The sequence below is a fragment of the Taudactylus pleione genome, unplaced genomic scaffold (genome assembly GCF_031769625.1).
Source record: "Taudactylus pleione unplaced genomic scaffold, aTauple2 ptg000120l, whole genome shotgun sequence".
In the NCBI taxonomy this organism is placed as follows: Eukaryota; Metazoa; Chordata; class Amphibia; order Anura; family Myobatrachidae; genus Taudactylus; species Taudactylus pleione.
This window is the reverse complement of record NW_028284522.1, coordinates 6,752,684-6,770,979: the sequence shown is the minus strand read 5'-3', so window position 1 is coordinate 6,770,979 and position 18,296 is coordinate 6,752,684. Positions and strand designations below refer to the sequence as shown.

General features: G+C 40.4%; 1 protein-coding gene across 1 annotated transcript in view; it reads right to left on the bottom strand.

The window, feature by feature from the left end:
* LOC148524203 (carboxypeptidase B-like) overlaps positions 1–16,030 on the bottom strand; it is a 28,574-nt gene extending 12,544 nt beyond the window's left edge. Inside the window, exons 1-7 of the mRNA XM_088472089.1 lie at positions 15,942–16,030; positions 15,773–15,848; positions 14,340–14,464; positions 12,658–12,763; positions 9,856–9,957; positions 8,138–8,239; positions 2,086–2,196 (exon numbers count right to left, since the gene is read on the bottom strand). Coding sequence (XP_088328215.1) covers positions 2,086–2,196; positions 8,138–8,239; positions 9,856–9,957; positions 12,658–12,763; positions 14,340–14,464; positions 15,773–15,848; positions 15,942–16,012 — 693 coding nt within the window. The 5' untranslated portion in view covers positions 16,013–16,030. The remainder of the gene's footprint in view (positions 1–2,085; positions 2,197–8,137; positions 8,240–9,855; positions 9,958–12,657; positions 12,764–14,339; positions 14,465–15,772; positions 15,849–15,941) is intronic.
* Between the last annotated feature and the right edge of the window lie 2,266 nt (positions 16,031–18,296).

Sequence of the window (18,296 nt, the reverse complement as noted above, 5' to 3'; positions counted from 1 at the left end):
AAGAACATAATAATGGAATTAATTCAATATATTATACACAAGTGACATTAATGTAATGTATAATAATAATAATAATAATAATAATAATAATAATAATAATAATAATATACAATGTATAATAATAACATCTTAGAATATCTAATAAAATAATCAAGTATGTATAAACCCATATACAGATAGAGCAGCTTTTATTTAGACAAGAGGTGCAATTAGTGTAAGTCGATGTGAGTAGCAGAGCCGTAACTAGACTTTTCGGTGCCCTGTGCCAGAAAGAGCACTGGTCCCCCCTTTATTTTTAAAATAAGGATATAAGATGCCTGCTGAAAAAGGGGCATGGCCTCATGAGGAAGGGGCATAACAAATCTGAATTGTCCTGTACAATGATGAAGTGGTACCAATCCCTTGGTACCACTGTTATCCAGGTGTCACTGCCAAATACAGTGTGAACCCAATGGCTGCAATGATGATACACAATAATTTTGCAGTATAACACAACAGCTCTAGAGGTAGGAGAGCACTGGAGAAGCTGCACCTGCACATGATTTCTCCATAAGAACAGCTGTGCACAAGCCTAGAGCCGGCAGCATAGCTTACCGACTGAAGGTATAGAAAGAGTGTCGCTTATTGTGTATATGCAACAAATATTAGCAGCGGGGAGGTCTGTGTCTGTACTCAGGGCCTGATTCAGAGCCGGACGCTCTGACCAGAGCGCTCGCTCTGAATCAGGGCCGGGTTACCTAAAATTGGAGCGGCCTCTTGGACGCTCGCATAGCTGTGGGTTACCACCCACAGCTTATGCGAGCGTCCATGATGATGGTTGCGATGGTCAAGACCATCGCGACCATCGGGCTTGCGACGAGACCCTGCGGTAGGGTCTCGTTGCCGCAAGCCCTGGAGTGATTTTGGCTCTATCAGAGCCAAAATCAATCCCACTGACATCACTAGTGATGTCAGTGGGGCCGGACCCAGACGGTAGGCGTTCCCATGGGAACGCCTCTGTCTGGCAGCCACGCCCCCGGCACGCCCACCAAAGGGGGCGTACTGTCACTCACCATCGACAGCACACCCCCTTTGCTGCGAGACCCCTTTGCTGCCGGGTCTCGTGCATTCGCACGACGGAGCTCCCTCCGTCGTGCTCATGCGCACTTGGGCACCATCGACCCGCTTGCGAGCGTACAGCACTCGTGAGCGGGTCTGAATGAGACCTTCTGTTCCAGCAGCTGAACTCGCCAGCAAGGGTACTCGAAGTGTGCTGGTAACACCTCCGTCAGAAATCGGTGGCTGTGTTCAGGGCTGCCATCAGAAATTGTGGGGCAGATAGCTCCATGAGTAAAGTGTGTGACTGCCATGTATGACACTTATTTTGAAATGTGTGTGTTAAATAAAAGAGGATGTGACTGAAAGTGTATGGGGAAGTGGCCAGATGGGGTGGAGGAGTCGGTCAGGAGGAGATAGGGGCAGATTGGAGATGCCGGGGGATAATAGAAGAGGAAGCTACAAGTGAGAATGATTATAAAGAGAAAATTGACAGGCCCGAACAGCGCCCCCTGCCCTGCAGTGCCCTGTGCCATGGCACATGTCGCACCACCACCACCCTAGTTACAGCCCTGGTGAGTAGGTAGTTGTAATACCGACATCACTTGCATGTGAGGTTGTGGAACAGGTCCTTAATAAATGCAAGGTAATTTGGTAATTTACCATAGCACTTACTCATAATGGTTACACCCACATTCGTTACAAAAAACAGGAAAAACTGTATTACAGTGGATGGAATATTTATTCAAATTATATATGGATATATTTATTTTTATCAATTATTTATGTAAGTAAGTCACTGAAATTAAAAAAATATATAATTATTTGGTACTTGGACAGTGGGAACAAAAGGAGAAAGTGGGTTATATAATATAAAAAATAAATGGAAAAAAGCTAAATAAAATAATTCTATTTATTTAAATATTTTTTTCTCCATTTACTACAAAGAAAAAAGAACATTTTGTAATTATGATGGTTACACAAACTAATTCTGTAGTAATTCACACCTATTGTGTGATCTTTCTTAGTTATTAAAGACACAATTATTACCTTTGTCCACGTATAAGTGTAACCATCTATGTTAAATACAGGGAGAATGTAGAAGGTCAAGTCTCTCAATAGTTCCTTTATGCTTTCGTCATTTGAATATCCGGTAACAAGCTGAAGAGAAATGTTATACAATAATAATAATAATAATAATAATAATAACAACAACAACACCACAGTGAGCTTTATGTAGTTTCACAACATTTTGACACTGATATATATATATATATATATAGCAATGTGGATCGGCGGGCAATCAGCAGCACAAAGAAAACTGGTCGCCACAACAGTTTAAATCAACGTTTCAGAATTTAATCTTTTGACAAACAGTTTTCTTTATGCTGCTGATTGCAAGTCCACTGAGTGCCGCCGATCCTCATTGCTATACTCATCATCACGAAGGGCACCGTGGCACATCACCTTAATTGGAAATAGCATGAGTGCCAGATAAGAATCGTTATATATATATATATATTATATATATATATACAGGTTGAGTCTCCCATATCCAAAATGCTTGGGACCAGGGGTATTTTGGATATCGGAATATTCTGTATTTTGGAATATTTGCATATTATAATGAAATGTCTTGGGAATGGAACCAAAATATACACACAGAATGCATTTATGTGTTATATACACCTTATACACACAGCCTGCAGGTCATTTTATACAATATTTTTTATAATTTTGTGCATCAAAAAAAGTTTGTGTACAGACATGAAATTCATTTATGTTTCATATACACCTTATACACACAGCCTTAAGGTTTTTTATACAATATTTTTAATAATTTGTGCCTTAGACAAAGTTTATGTACATTAAACCATCAAAAATCAAAGTTTTATTATCTCAGTCATGCTGAAAATATTCCGTATTTCGGAATATTCCGTATTTCGGAATATTTGGATATGGGAGACTCAACCTGTATATATAAAACAAAAAGTGGAGAAGGAGCGCCTCCTAGTGCAATAACATATAACCTTTTTTTGGACCCTTCACCAATTTCAATCACCTATGTGGTGGAGGTGTACCTTTGACAGTGGAATAATCCACAATTATATCAGCATAAGAGAATCACTGTTCATTCAGTGTTCTTCCTTCCTCATCCAAATAAGGAGACCCAGTCTTATACAATCCAGTCTCAGCAATGTATGCAATTAGGATAAAGAGAAAAGGACCATAGTGTAGTATTTTACACAAACAGTTTTATCACACATAAACAGAAATAAAGTAAAATGCCCGTACAATATGAAAGGTAAAACAAGCTTATCTGCAGATGATCACATCACAGGTGCCCCGGGCAGTAATTCGCAACTGAAACCTCAACACGTTTCGTCCATCAATAATTCATAGGACTTCATCAGGAGGATAAAAAAGATCATAACAAACACCCTTATATACCCTAAGTAATAATTTAATACATGGGCGTGTGTACCGCCAATTCCGCAATTAGGATTGCGTTCCAAAGACCGGAAGTGAACCGGAAGTGCGTTCCACTTAACCGGAAATAGATACTCCATAATCCACTCTTAGGTTCCAAAAATAGTTTTAATGGCCCTTCTTAGAAGCGGATAACCCTCTCAGAGCTTACCGGCGTGCCAGATAAGCAGATAGGGTCACAATGCCCCCCGCACCAGCAGCCGCGTGTATCTCCGGCGGGCTCGGCTTATATCACAGCGGTCGGCCATTTTCTAGTAGCGCATCCTCTAGTAACCCCTCTAGTGGAGGCTTACGCCATTTTGTCTTAGTCTCTATACACTTATAGGTCAGTGATTAGTCATGGTGGTCGCAAACATCACATATCAAATGGATAAGTAATTAGCATATAAATATGACAATAAAACCAATATCGGATCATCATAAATCTATATAAAAAATATATAATGGAATGGATACTTAAGAACCTCTAAAAAACATAAAATCAATCATAAAAACATGGACTAAAAGGATAAGTGAAATAAATACATTAAAAATATTGTGATTATAATACCTAAAGGCTCAGTCTAAAAATGGGGCAATTTCATAATTATCATTCAAACCATTGGGAGCCATAGTATTAAGACAATAAATCCAAAACATCTCACGTCTAGATAATTTATTATCCAAATTGCCACCTCGTTCTCCCATCTTGACGTGTTCTATGGCTTTAAATCTAAAGCCATTCAATTCAGAATTGTGAAACTGCTTAAAGTGAAACTAATTGTGAAACTGCTCACAATATTTTTAATGTATTTATTATAATTGTGGATTATTCCACTGTCAAAGGTACACCTCCACCACATAGGTGATTAAAATTGGTGAAGGGTCCAAAAAAAGGTTATATGTTATTGAGCTGGGAGGCGCTCCTTCTCCACTTTTTGTTTTATAGATTTTAACTGTTTGAACGACAGCATTTGGGAGACGGAGCTGCCACCCTGAAGATCTGGGGAGTGCTGCATCTCTTGTTTTCTTATAAGACTCTAAGTGACATAATCAAGGACTAGCGCCATATACCACTACTTCTCTGCTTAATATATATATATATATATATATATATATGCACAACAGAGGAACCTGTTGTGTGTGTGTATATATATATAAATATATATACTGTAAAATTATATATTGTAATTATAAACTTACAAAGCAGTAATTAATATATTGCAACTTAATTTAAAATATAACAAAAGTAAATCTAGTATAGAATACAGGTTCGTTGGGCTGCAGTTGATAAAGGAAAAAATGTAGTTTTGAAGCACAATTAAGGCATTTAGGGCCTGATTCAGCAAGATTCGCTATTCTGCTTATACGCACGCAATGCAGTTGCTAATATCAGCGGGGATATGTAAATGTCTGCATTCGCAATGTGATCTCAGCCTAATATACAGACGCCACCTTCCCCTTACTCACATCCGTACACTTGGGCAACATAGCAAAATAATCAGTAACATCGAGTAACATCGGACCCATACGCACAGTTAAGGCAGGTCAGACCTCACTCAGGACTTGCTAACTTCAGTGTACGCTATGAGGCCTCAGGCTGCGTATGGTATTGCAGTGACTAATATATGCACGCCCCTGCAACGCCGTCCCAACGCACTGGCACGCTTGTGTTTGCCAGACCACCCCCCCATCACCACCCCTAAACGGTACTTCCTGTCAATCACTCTGCAATGGGTCTGCGTACACAGAGCCTGATTCAGCAAAGAACGCATGTCACACCCACAAACGGCACTTCCTGTTAATTAATATCGGAAGGGTCTGCGAGTGCACTGCGTGAAGTCTGCGCACCACAACCCGATCGCACTGGCTAGTTCGCGCACGCGCAGTGCGATGCATACACATACGCAGATCAAAAACATTGGCCAAGTGCGTGCGTTCTCGCCTTTGCGTTCCTTGCTGAATCAGGCCCTCACTGTGCTCTCATTCCCGATCGCAGTGGCTAGATGGCGCACACGCACTGCAATGCATATGCATGCGCAGATCACGGAAATTGACCATCTGCGTGTGTCTTAGCACTTGCGATCCTTGCTGAATCAGGCTCTTAGTCTTGGTGTAACCAGGTCTCTGACTGGACCATCAGTTTATGCGCTTTCTAATTGTAATTATAAATCAAGTGTGGTATTTTGTAAAGCAAGTGTGTATTCTGATTATGCTTTAATAGCCGTTATGTGAATAAGGGCTGGTTTGTCATGTAATCCATATAATATTGTTGATTCCTTAGTCAGTGTGCACTTGACCCTTTGAATTCCCATACATTCATTTTATTTATTAGCCTCTGAATCTCTAGGCAAAATAAGTTATTGTTAAATGAATTCTTAGCTATGTGCTTCTTTTTCCCATTTACATTTGATTTTGAAAGCATTAAAGTTTCTTGGTTATAGAAATGAAAGTAACAAAATGTAAAACAGTAATATCAAATAGTACAGTTCAACCTATAAAATATATATTTTTACATTTTACTAAGCTATGTATAGTACTGCTTACCTTGTTTCCAGATATTTTACTATGGTATAGCACACTTGCCTACTTTTGACAAAGCATTGCAGGGAGATTGAGAAAGCAACACCTATGCACTTAGCACTGAAGAGGACTCATGTCTCCTAGATGCTCCATCTAAGAGACATGTTATAAAACTGACTTATGTTTAACTGTAAATGAGGCCCAAAACAAAAATATGGTGATCTTAAATGACTCCCTCAAACCCTCTCCCTTCCACCAGGTTCATGCAAATCATCAAACATCCATTGTAATTCATCATACATCCATTGTAATTCATCACACATCCTTGGGCACACATCCACACATGTAGCCATTAGTGTGCTGGAGAGAGGTGGCCATTTTCTTGTAGCAAACATCCTCCTTATTCGTCTCACCAGAGTTTCCATCATGGTGGGTGGAGAGTGATGATATCACAGCTATTACAGGGAGATTCCCTGACATTCATGGAGAGTCGACATAAGATATAGTTACACTGCCAAACTATTTTTTTTGTCTGTTTCTATATTTTTACTCACTTACTATTACTTGCTGTCATGGATCCGGATCCAAGATGCTTCAATCTCTAACCACTGTCCGTAACCTTATCAATATCAGTACTCATTTGAGCCTGCATGACGTGGGTCTGATACAGCGTTAATAAAAATACAACCAGCAGGTCTGTCTACAGAAATGATTACACTCCCCAGTATATCTCCCACTCACTAATAATTTCCAGATACTACCACCACAGAAGTTGCTCCAGGTAGGAATTTTCCAATCATCCTATGCAATAACAATTAAGTCCCAGTTATCATTACCAATATAATAACCCAAAGCAAGATGGATTAGAAAAGAGGTGCAACGGCCAAAACAATTAATAAGAATACATACAAAAATATGACATATCAAATAGTTATAGCCAAATACATTTCTTTTTAAATAAAAAGGAAAAAATAACAGAACTGCTTCAGTTCCATCAGGCGCAACAGGGGAAAGCCTCCACTCCGGGGACTCTATTCCCTCCCAGTGCCCGGGTTGTCTCTAGAGGTCCTCGCTGGGCAGGCTTTGGTTGGGGCTGTCAAATACACTGCTGGGGATGTCCGGATCCACATGTCTTTTCCTCAGTGGTAGGCTGGCTTCTCCACAAGACAGAGTCCCATCGTCATCGACAGGTCCTCAGCGATGTCTTTGGAATTCCCCCTCTCTGGTTGGTCAGCTCCTCTTCCTGAGTTTTCTACAGTGTCCTCCTCTTGGGCAGGCAACTCTCCAGTCCTCTGTCCAGCGGCCACGCTAGGCAGCATTGGGACCTCAGCAGCGGCTGGTCCTAAGGGGGGTCTTCTCCCTTCAGCAGACGCACCTGAATCTTACACTTTGTCTATCAGGCTGCGGGTAAGGGTACTCAGGGACTTTCACAACACCTTTCTTTCTGGCAGTGGATCCATCATTGATCTGACCGTACTCCGGTCTCCCTTCTTCACAGCGGGGTAGCAGCAGCCTCTTGCTCCTCTGGGTGCCGGCTTCCCCATTCCTCCTCTGCAAAAAAAAATGCTGGGCAGCCTCTTTAGGCAACCGGCCGCTGGAAACCCTGGTGACAGCTCTGCGGCACCCCATGATGCCGCAGAGCTGTCACCAGGGTTTCCAGGGTGCACAGTTTTGGGAACCACTGCTATAATGTATAAGAACCCGTAATTTTACAATTATTTGTCTGTTGGATCACTTGCTGGCAGTCCTAATTGGCTAGACATAAATCTGCAAGTCTTCCCCTCAGATGGCATCTTCTCAGACAAATAATTACCCCCGCAGCTGGATATACACATAAAGGTTAATTCACAGGTCACCATGCTGGTCATTAAAATAAACTCGAAGTATTATACCAGTATTTAGCATACAGGGTTCCATGTTGCCTAATAACTTGTGATCCATAACAGAATCATGAGACTTGCAAAGATAAGAATGTATTATTCCTTTGACTATATTTTTAAATGCCACCAAATAATTTAGATAATTTAGTACTTTTCTAATTTGTTTATTAGAAATTCCTAATAATGCCTTTAGTGAATTTCAAATGATTGTGTTAACACAGATTACTGACCTCTCTGACGAACCATTGGCAGAAGGCTGGTGAAATCCATTCTCTGGCATGGACACCACATTCTAAAAAGATGGCTGTCTTTGCAGATCTTTGCTTCCCAACCTTTCCAGTGTAGTAAAAACAGTGTTATGACATGGTACAAATTTTAAGAAGATTGCTATTATACCAGGAGACTACAGATGATCACCCTCACAGGTGGGCCTAGCCTGAGACAAAAGTACAATGGCATCAAATATATTGCAAATACTAATTTATTATTATTATTATTATTATTATTATTATTATTATTATTATTATTATTATTATTATTATTATTATTATTATTACAATCACCAAAACAAGATCAATAATTTTAACAACGGGAGTAGATTTACACATCATTTGACATTTTCCTACACTCAAACAACAAGTTTGTATAATTCTAATTCTTTCTGGAACCCAAAAAGTTTACTGAATACAGTATCTGTTAGACATATCTTGCCCTATTGAAGAATGTTATTTTTTTTTGTATTTATAATCTGTGAATGAAAAAGATTTTCACTTAAATAAATGTATCACAGAGGTTTGCTCAATATTAAAAAAAAAGTTGCATCTAATTTTAAATAGTGTAAACATGGCATATTTTGTGCTGGAACTCACAGGAATACAGTTCTGGCACTTTGTTTGGACTATAATTTTTAATGTTTACAAAACATGTTTAATGGCTTCCTTACATATGTTATAATGTTTTAGAATTTACATTCTTTTTTATCTCAGTTCCACAAAAAACTTTTTTGGAATCTCTATATATAAAATCAAATGTCCTGACTGACTGACTGACTCACTGACTCATCAACGCCCAGCCCAAACCCCTGGACCTAGTCACATAAAAATTGGGGAGAATATTCCTTCTATGAATGTAGGTAACCACCAAGAAAGGAGTTTGTCCTGCCTGACTGTCTCATTCTGGCTGCAGCACAATTCATATTCAAACACCAACTGTCATCCCAAGTGCTGGGAAAAATAACTATGTCCATCAAATTTGGGTACATGAAAATAAGTGCAAGCATAATTTTAAGTCCCTAAAGTGATTTTTTAAAACCATTCGAAAATCTGCCTTCCGCAACCACCCACATTCTAGAAAACACCTGCCGCATACTTGTGACCCCTCAGGAATCATTTTCGCTAGTTTAGAGTTTGTCCCCCATTTTTTTTATCACCCCCAAAATCCCCCATTCCATAACATGCAGTAACCTGACGACATCGTCAGGTTGGCCTGCATGTTAACCCGATGAACGATGATGACGAACGACCCGCGGGAACGCGCATCGTCGATATCGTTCATCGTTTTCGTGTTAAAAATGGACGATAAAGTGGACGACTGAACGATAATGATGTCGTTATCGTTCAGTCGTCCACTTTAATCGGCCATACGTTTGCTTGCAAAGCTCACCTTTTAGTACAGTTCCATTGTTTGTTTTATCTTTATTCTCCAGAATCTCTTTCTCCTTCTAAGGTCTACTGTGTCATTCACAGAATGTATAATTTTGAAGTGTCATAATCCTTTTGCCATACAGTTTTATCATACAGTTTATTATGGTCATGGAGTTCATTCCCCATTATTATGATAGTAATGTTAAATTATTACATGATACAGTAAAGGATGCTTTTTCAAATCTTCTTGTATGTTAGGTTTAGTGAATCTTTAACAAGAACAAGCTTAGTGATCTCCACCTCACCTTAAGAACATACATAGGACGGCCTTCAAAAGTGTTGCCAATTTCAAGGCGATTGACAAGATCTGGGTGGTTAGAAGCTACTTTGCAGGTCCAGTCCGCAATCTGAAAACAAACATTTTAAGATCATCATATAGCACTATTATATCATTATAGTAGACATTGGGTTCTATTTATAAACATTATGTTTACTAAAATAAAGTGAAAAAGGGTGTTTTCACACCCTTTTCACATTATTTTAGTATAACCTATAGTTATTACAGGGCAATTCGTAAAATTCTACTCCAACCCCTAATGCTGGACCCACATACAGTGATTTTAATCCAGATTTGTGCAAAACCACTGAGTGTGCCATCCAAACTATCACTGTGACAAAAATAAATAATGAAATAAGTAAAACTGATTGCTTGTGCTCATATTTCTGGTCAACCAATGACAGTTGCACTGAGAAGGAGACACAGAGACAGCATGGCTGTGAGAGATCAGAGAGAACTTCAATGCCAATGAATCTGTAGAGATTGGCCAAAACTGTGTATTTGCTTAATGGGCTTATATTCAGGTGAACTTTAGTGACAGAAGTTGCTTTCATATGGTTCTCAATTGTTAGTACATTGACCATGGTCATGAGTGGTGGTACAGTACATCTATGCATACTTTTCGGTATAATTCACAATACAGGATCAACACATGAAAGAAGACCTCCCCCTGCAATGTCATGAACTAAACCGCGCCAGGCAATATACTAATCATTGCCTGGTTTGCTCAACTGGTTTGCTCAACTGAGTAGTCTATCTCCTGGAGGGGGAGAGTAGTCCATTACCCAGTGAGGGGGAGGTCCCATTGCGGCACTCCCTGTGCTGTCTCCTGCACACGGCAGTGGCTTGATTAGTTTTTATTTATGTATGAAATATTTACTTAAAAAGATTGTACATGTCACCAGAGACCCCAGGGCAATGTGAAGCCATAGACACACAGATTATCTGCTTTTACATAGGATAACGAACTGCCTTGTATTATGAATATTGTTCGCATATAATAGGGGGCACATTTATAAATTTTTTTGGAATTTGTCCCGATAATTCTAATTTCTTAACGCTGTTTATTGTGACAATAAGACACGAAGGATCACCTGTATTTACTATTAATTACATCCAGGGACAGGGGCTCCATCCCTGCGATGTGTTAGAACTAAAGTGATCACTACTGCGATCACTTTTTCTCTGGGATCAGACCATGGGTACGCTACTGCACATGCCTGGTCAACAGACTATGTTTGTGTGAGTGAACTACAGTAGGCTACAATGGCTATCGCCATCTAAATATTTGAGGGTAGCCCCTTAAAACTAGTATTTTTGTTGGATATCCTGTCAATTTTGTTTTAAAAATATGCCTCTAATGGTGCGTACACACGGTATGATATCTATGAACGATATGAATGATAACGATATTGTTCAATGAATTATCGTTCATATCGTTCATTTTTATGCAGTGAACGGCCAACGATGCGCGTTCCCACATGAACGATAATGATATCTATGATCGTCCATACATGCAGGCCAACTTGCACAATATAGTCAACTTTGCCTGTGCATAGATGTGGCAGGATGACTTCACTGAAAGATCTCTTTCAAGTAGTTGGTGGTACAGATCGTACCGTGTGTATGCAGCTTTAAGGGCGCACATCCACTACCCGAGTAAACAGAGCAATTGAATGATAATGACATTGTTATCGTTCAATCGCTCATTAATTGGGCACAATTCAGGCATGCAAATGTTAGAAACGACCAGCAATGCGCGCTAACGCTGGACGATTCCGACATCAATCATTGGCCGATAACGACAGACTGGCCATGTTCGGGGATGATGGGGGGTGCCTACACTGAATGACTGGTCATTCCGTTGTAGGCACTGCAGGGGATGGGGAACAACGGTACGATTACGATGTCGTAATCATACTGTCCCTAGTTGGCGTGTGGATGTGCGCCATAAGAGTTTATTATTGTAATACAGAGTATGTTCCTGATTCAAAGCTGCGCACAAAGTAGAAGCATCTGCGGACACATTTCATGATTGAAAATAACCGCAGAATTCTGTCCGTTGGCAACATCTATGTGTTCACAGCTCCTCAATACATCTAGTTGTGAGAACAGATCATAACTATAGGCACAGATCTGCTCCAGCTTTATCCTGGGTGCAAAATATGTATCACAAATTGCAGCTTCATTGCATACGATCGCCCCTGAATAGCCCGTAATTCTGTCTACATGCACATGACTTGCCCACAGCAAGCTTATGCTAATTGCGAGCTCGGTGTTGCAGTTACACCCATTTAGCCACAACTGGCTAACGTTCAACACTGACTAACAGATCTGCAAAGATGTGAAAGTTTGTGCGGGGGTTGGGTATGGGCTGCCCCCTCTCGTGATCCCGGCGGTCAAAATCGAGATACCGGCATTCAGACATGTTTAGAATACCAACACCTGTCTGTCGGTATTCTAATCCCCCTCCTCTACTTACCACTAACCCTACCCCTCCCTCCCCGGTGCCTAAACCTAACCTCCCTTACCTGCACCCTAAACCTAACCCTCCCCCCTAGTGCCTAACCCCTAACCCTCCCCCTAACCCCACTACTTACAGGTGTGGGACTCCAGCATCCCCTTTGTCGGTATCTTGACCAGATCCCATTCACGGTGACAGCCTTGTATACATGCACAGTACTGTGGCCACGAATTAGGCCCTATATAACCTATATTTTGTATAAATACTGTAGTAGTCATATGTGTATTATAAAAGTATCTTTCTTACCATCTTCCAATCATTGTACTTAGAATAACTGTACTTCTTAGAATTCCGAACCTTTCTATTGTCCAACTGTGCTTCAATCCCTTCCTGAAGATCGTGGAACAAAACTCTAACCAGAAAGAAGACAGGTAACGTATGTTATTTTGTCTCATGCTCTTATACTAAATAGAAAGCACATAAAGCCAGCACTTGTTTGCCATCTGCAAAATACTTTAACTTTGCGCTAGTATTTTTTTTAGTATATGTGAAATTGTAGCATTCCCAAGTAGCCCTGTTTTTAAGTTATGGATATATAGTATATATTAACTTTCACCCTCATTTTGTTTTGTATAAAGTTACATCCATCATGTACAAATTTGAGTCTCTCTCTAGTTATAGCTTTATAAACATCTTCAGTCAGGGAGATGCTTACAGTACAGTGACATTGGGAAGATTGGCTTATATTTTAAGGGGCCTATCCATTACGTGACCTGAAAAATTGAACGTCTACCGTTCAGTCCTTCAGGTCGCCGGGTGCGGTGCCCGCACTGAATGGCATTCAATGAACACCATTCAGTGCAGGAGACCGACCTCCCTATCTCCGAACATGTGGAACCTGATGAGCGTCGTGAGGTTGACCAGCATGTTCGGCTGATAGTCGGGGTCGGCAAGAACTCAGCATGCATGCGCATCACTGGTCCTTGCCGGCTATCCATTAGACGACTTTCTGAACGATCTGTCCAAAACCTCTTATCGTAATGGGTAGGGCCCCTTATACTGGAGCTCAGGCGCCACCAGCCATACCTCTGTTACATGTGTTTCTAAGTCTATACTTAATATCAGAAATTAAGTTACATTGCAAACATAATAGGCTTTTATTTTACTTTTTTCTTGATATTACAGGGTCCAACAACCATTGGTGGACAATATATCATGAAAGGAACCTCTGGACCCTGAGATTCCAATTCATGATATTTTCAGAACAGTTTTCTTCTAGTTTAGTCTAGGCATATCTCTGTGCCCTCTGTACAGCTGGAGGCATGTTCAACGGACATAGGAGAGAGTTATCAAGCAGTGAAAATAGTGGAGTAGTGTAGACGTGGCCTATAGCAACCAATCAGCTTCTACCCATCATATTATAAAATGTCCTTGATTAATGCTACCTCAAAGTTAATTGGTTACTATGGGCAACTTCTCCACTGCTCCACTTCCTCATGCTTTTCACTGCTTGTCCTCACCCTCCCACCCCATTTCTTGAAAACACTGTTCTCTAATAAATAATTATTTTCAGCTTCAGTGTTAATGATATTTCACGCAGTTTGTTTATGTGAAACTGAAGATCTTTCTATTGCTAGGAGTTGGACCCTATGCTTTTTTAGATTGCTTATTTAAGTAGATTTGTAAATATTAATATAATATAGAATATTTAAGTCAAAAGTCAAACAAGAGGAAACTTGTCATTTGTATGTGGATACTGGGTAGCAGAACAACTAATTTATATGGTAGCAGGAATTAATGTTCCTCTTGACATCTGCTGTCAGTCTCAAATTGCAAAGTATTTTGCTAAATCAATTTGCTTTGTAAATAATATCTGTACACCACACTATCAGGGCATGTTGCAAACAGGTGACTACATTTGTTGCACAAAAGTTGAATACAAAACCTGTTACATTTTACTATATGCTAAATGAAACAATGACACATACTGAAATGGTACAGTGCTGTGTTTCAGCTGTTGTAGAACTGATTCTGACTGATTGGCATGAATGTGAATATCCACAGTCATCATCGGTACAATTCTTGTTGATGAGTCCGGATGCCAAAAATCCAGCTAAAAAGGGAAACGAGATTCATGGTTGCTATAATAACACAAATGTTCTGCACATGTGGGAGCAGGTTCAATTAGCAGAGAGTTGGCTGAAAATTGCTTAGTTCTGTTTAAAAAGCCGCGCCCACAAGTTTTTGCTATTCCATTAGATATCTGCATTAATGCACGTCTGAAAGGAAATGAAAGTGCATTGAAAGTCAGTCCAAGCACAGTGTGGATGACGCGCAGATACGCCTGTCATCCATTCACTGTAGCATGTGACAGATTGCCTCCCAAACCTCCCACCTCTGCAGAACACAGCGGCTTGTGTGTGGGACAGTAGGACAGTGCCTGAAAAGCGGGACTGTCCCACTGAAATCGGGATGGTTGGGAGGTATCACTTAGCCACTGGTATTTATAAACTTTCCTCAACTATACCCATTACCTCTGCAACGCACACAGGAGTAAAGTGTATGACCGGGGCTCAGATAGCTAGAGGTGTGGTATGTGTATGAAAACCCACACAACTAATTGATGTGTAATATAAATTTGCTCTTGTGTTTAAAGTTTTATTTGTTTAATAATTGTTTTTAATTGTAGAGCACTAGTTTTCCCTAGATTGTTTTAATTAAATGTATTAATTGGCTAATGTTCTAACTATTAGCTTAACATGTTCGGGGTATATTTACTAAAGTCAGAATTTTTAGAAGTGGAGATGTTGTCCATAGCAACCAATCAGATTCTACTTAACATTTAACTAGCACTATCTAAAAGATAATTGCTAGAATCTGATTGGTTGCTATGGGCAATATCTCCACTTCTAAAAACTCTCACTTTAGTAAATTTACCCCTTTATGTTTGCAGCATTACTCCCAGAACACTGCCTTATAATTTAAAGCACTACTGTATATTCAAGTTCATTTTAAAGCATGGTAGAGTAAATTTAAAAGCATTTAACAAAATCTGAGACTTCATGAAATCAAGTTATTAATCAGTAAATATCCAGTTTTACTACATAACAAACTAAACACACATCTGAAAAATCCAGATTGAAAACTTCCAATGCTCTTTAGCCATGTTTGCCTAGTTGTCAGAAACTCACCCCTTTCAGGACTGTAACAAGTTCTCATCCAGTAACTATACCGGCCCCACGTCTGGATTCCAGCATCGGGATTATGATAGTCGTCGGTATCTCGATGCCTATCATACATCCCTATCCGGCATTCTGCCATCGGGATTGTGAGGCTGCCGGTCACTTAACTACATCCCACTATACCACATTGCCACATCTTGGTGCACAAAGAAGTTTTGTAAGATACATAAAAAACTTACATTAAATTTCTTGTCCATGCTTTGAATGAGGGTGACATGTTCTTTTGTTTTCAGCTGAACTCGTAAAACCTTGTGCCTAGAATATGTTATACTTTAGAATGTGAAATGTTACATATAACCCAAGCAATCATGAACATACTCTCATACAGAACAGGAAAAAGATGTTTACCCATGGAATGTTAAATATGATGACACCAAACAGATATCCAAGACGCAAATCCAGATCCACAGGGATTTCATTCTTTCTTCTTCTTCACATTGGTCTTTTAATCAACAAAGTGTTTAATAAGTACTGTGGTCTCCTTTTTGTAGGCAGGGTTATCTGATGTATAATTTCCCCTCCCCAGTAGTGATACTTTTTTTCTGCTGGTAATACCTCCCAACCAGAGGTGGATTATACCTAGGGGATGCAGGTCTGCAGGACTACAGCCCCCCTTGTAAAATCCGCCAGCCCAAGGACAGCCTAGCAGTGGCTTCCCATTGGATGCGCGCTCTGCTAATCACATGATGGAAGGGATGTCCCATGGGGGAGGTGTTTCTTCCTGGGACTGCTAGTCGGGACTGCAATTAGCAGATAGATTGATAAGTTCCCATGGGAAACCACTCGCCTGCTATAGCGGAAGCCCTATCTGGCTTCTAGGAGCTGCAGCCGATGCAGTCCCTAGAATCCTGCTTGTAGATTTGTTTGCTTGTGCGGGATTATGATTCTGCGCATGAGAACATTTTAGACAGACAGATTCCCTGTGAAATAGAGTTATGAGTTGCCGCTGCTCCCAATGTATACTAGGGAAAAATGGGAGGACAAATGAAGCCCCATGCCGAAATCTGTACAGTCAAAGATCCCAATTCATACAAACCTCACCCGTTTTGCCCAGTTATGCCAGCTTTAAGACCAATCTTGTACACCTTCAGGCAAAGCTTCACCATTTGTAATACAACCCCATCCCCTTCCATGGATTGCATATCTGTACTGTGTGCCTGATTCAGCAGAGATCGCAAATGCAACTATGTACGTAGATGGAGTGATTGTTAGCCATTGCCCATGTGTATAAGTAGAGGAATCCATTGCACAGTGAGTGACAGGTTGTGAGCGTTTGGGGGTGGTGACGGGGGAGTGATCGGGAAAATGCAGTCGTGTCTGTCCGTTTGACCCTTGTTACTTGGGTGTGCATAAATTAACCAATCAGATTGCATACCTAGCTTGAGGGCCCACTGCGTACAAAGAGACTTTCAGTTTCTGCGGCAAGTCAGACCTGGTGTAAAAGCTACGAGACTGGCTGATGTGCATTGATGGTACCGATGTTTATGCAGGTAAGCTATGTCGTACACACGTGAGAAGGCAGCAGTGGGCGTCATTATGCTGACTGAGCTTTGACAGGCATTAGCATATGCTCGCAGGTACGTTCCGTGCAAAATCGCAGCTGTGATCACATTAGCAATCTCTGCTAAATTAGGATAGTGGAGATGTAAATGATATTTTGTGTTACTTTTTAAACCTTTCATTAGCTCAAGTATAATACCCCTTTTACACCAGAGCAAAAACCTGTGTTTTTGCTGGGTCTACCTGGGTCGCAGCTCAGTGTAAAAGGGTCCCTGAAAAATAACCTGGGTCAAGTGACCCTGCAATCCAACCCAGGTAGCTACCAGGGTTGGACCCAGGATGGACCCAGGTAATGGTGCAGTGTAAACGGTGCAACCCAGGTTATCTGACCTGGATCATGCCTAAAATGAGCGGATTGGCGGTTGTCGAGCATTCACCTCCCACTTTTTATGACCTCACAGGTTTAGCAGGGCAGACCTGAGTTCAGTGTGAACAGGGCTGACCTGGGAGTAACGCAGATCAAAGGTGCAGTGTAAATGGGTCTGACCTGGATCTGACCAGGGTTGGAACCATGTCCAAAAACCCAGGTCGGACCTGGGTTTTTGGTGGAAAAGAGGTATTATATAGTTGTCAACTATTCTATTTTTTTTTTTTTTTTTTTTAACTTTAATCTGAAAGTATATATTTGATGTATTATTATTATCATAGAATGGGAGTAACTCTCCTCTATAAACAGTACCATGCACAATATTGTTGGGCACTGAATGTAGGGAAGGGGCATTTTCCTGTAAACAAAGTGTAATTAGGACCATGGTAAGATTTAGTGTTAGGCGCTCAGCTTGTCCTGAGAATGGCTTAGGTGCTGGATGCACCAACCTTCTTTCATAAGCAAAGAAAAATGAAAGACTGAAAAAATATAAATGTTGGGTAACTAAAGTAGTAAAGTGTTCAATTAATTAGTAGGTCCGTGCTATATAAGCTTTGATATCGTCTACAATAGCTCCTCCAATATTACTGTACATAATGTTTGGTGGGGTGTTGTCAATGGCTGAGATAAATGCTGGCGTTGTGTTGGCGGCAAAACAATGCAAGTGCAAATGTATTTGCCCATGTGCTTTATATGTGGTTTACATGTTTGAGATGCAGCAGCTGAGAGATCTTCCCATTCTTTTCAAAATCCATTTATTTGAATGGGTTTCCAGA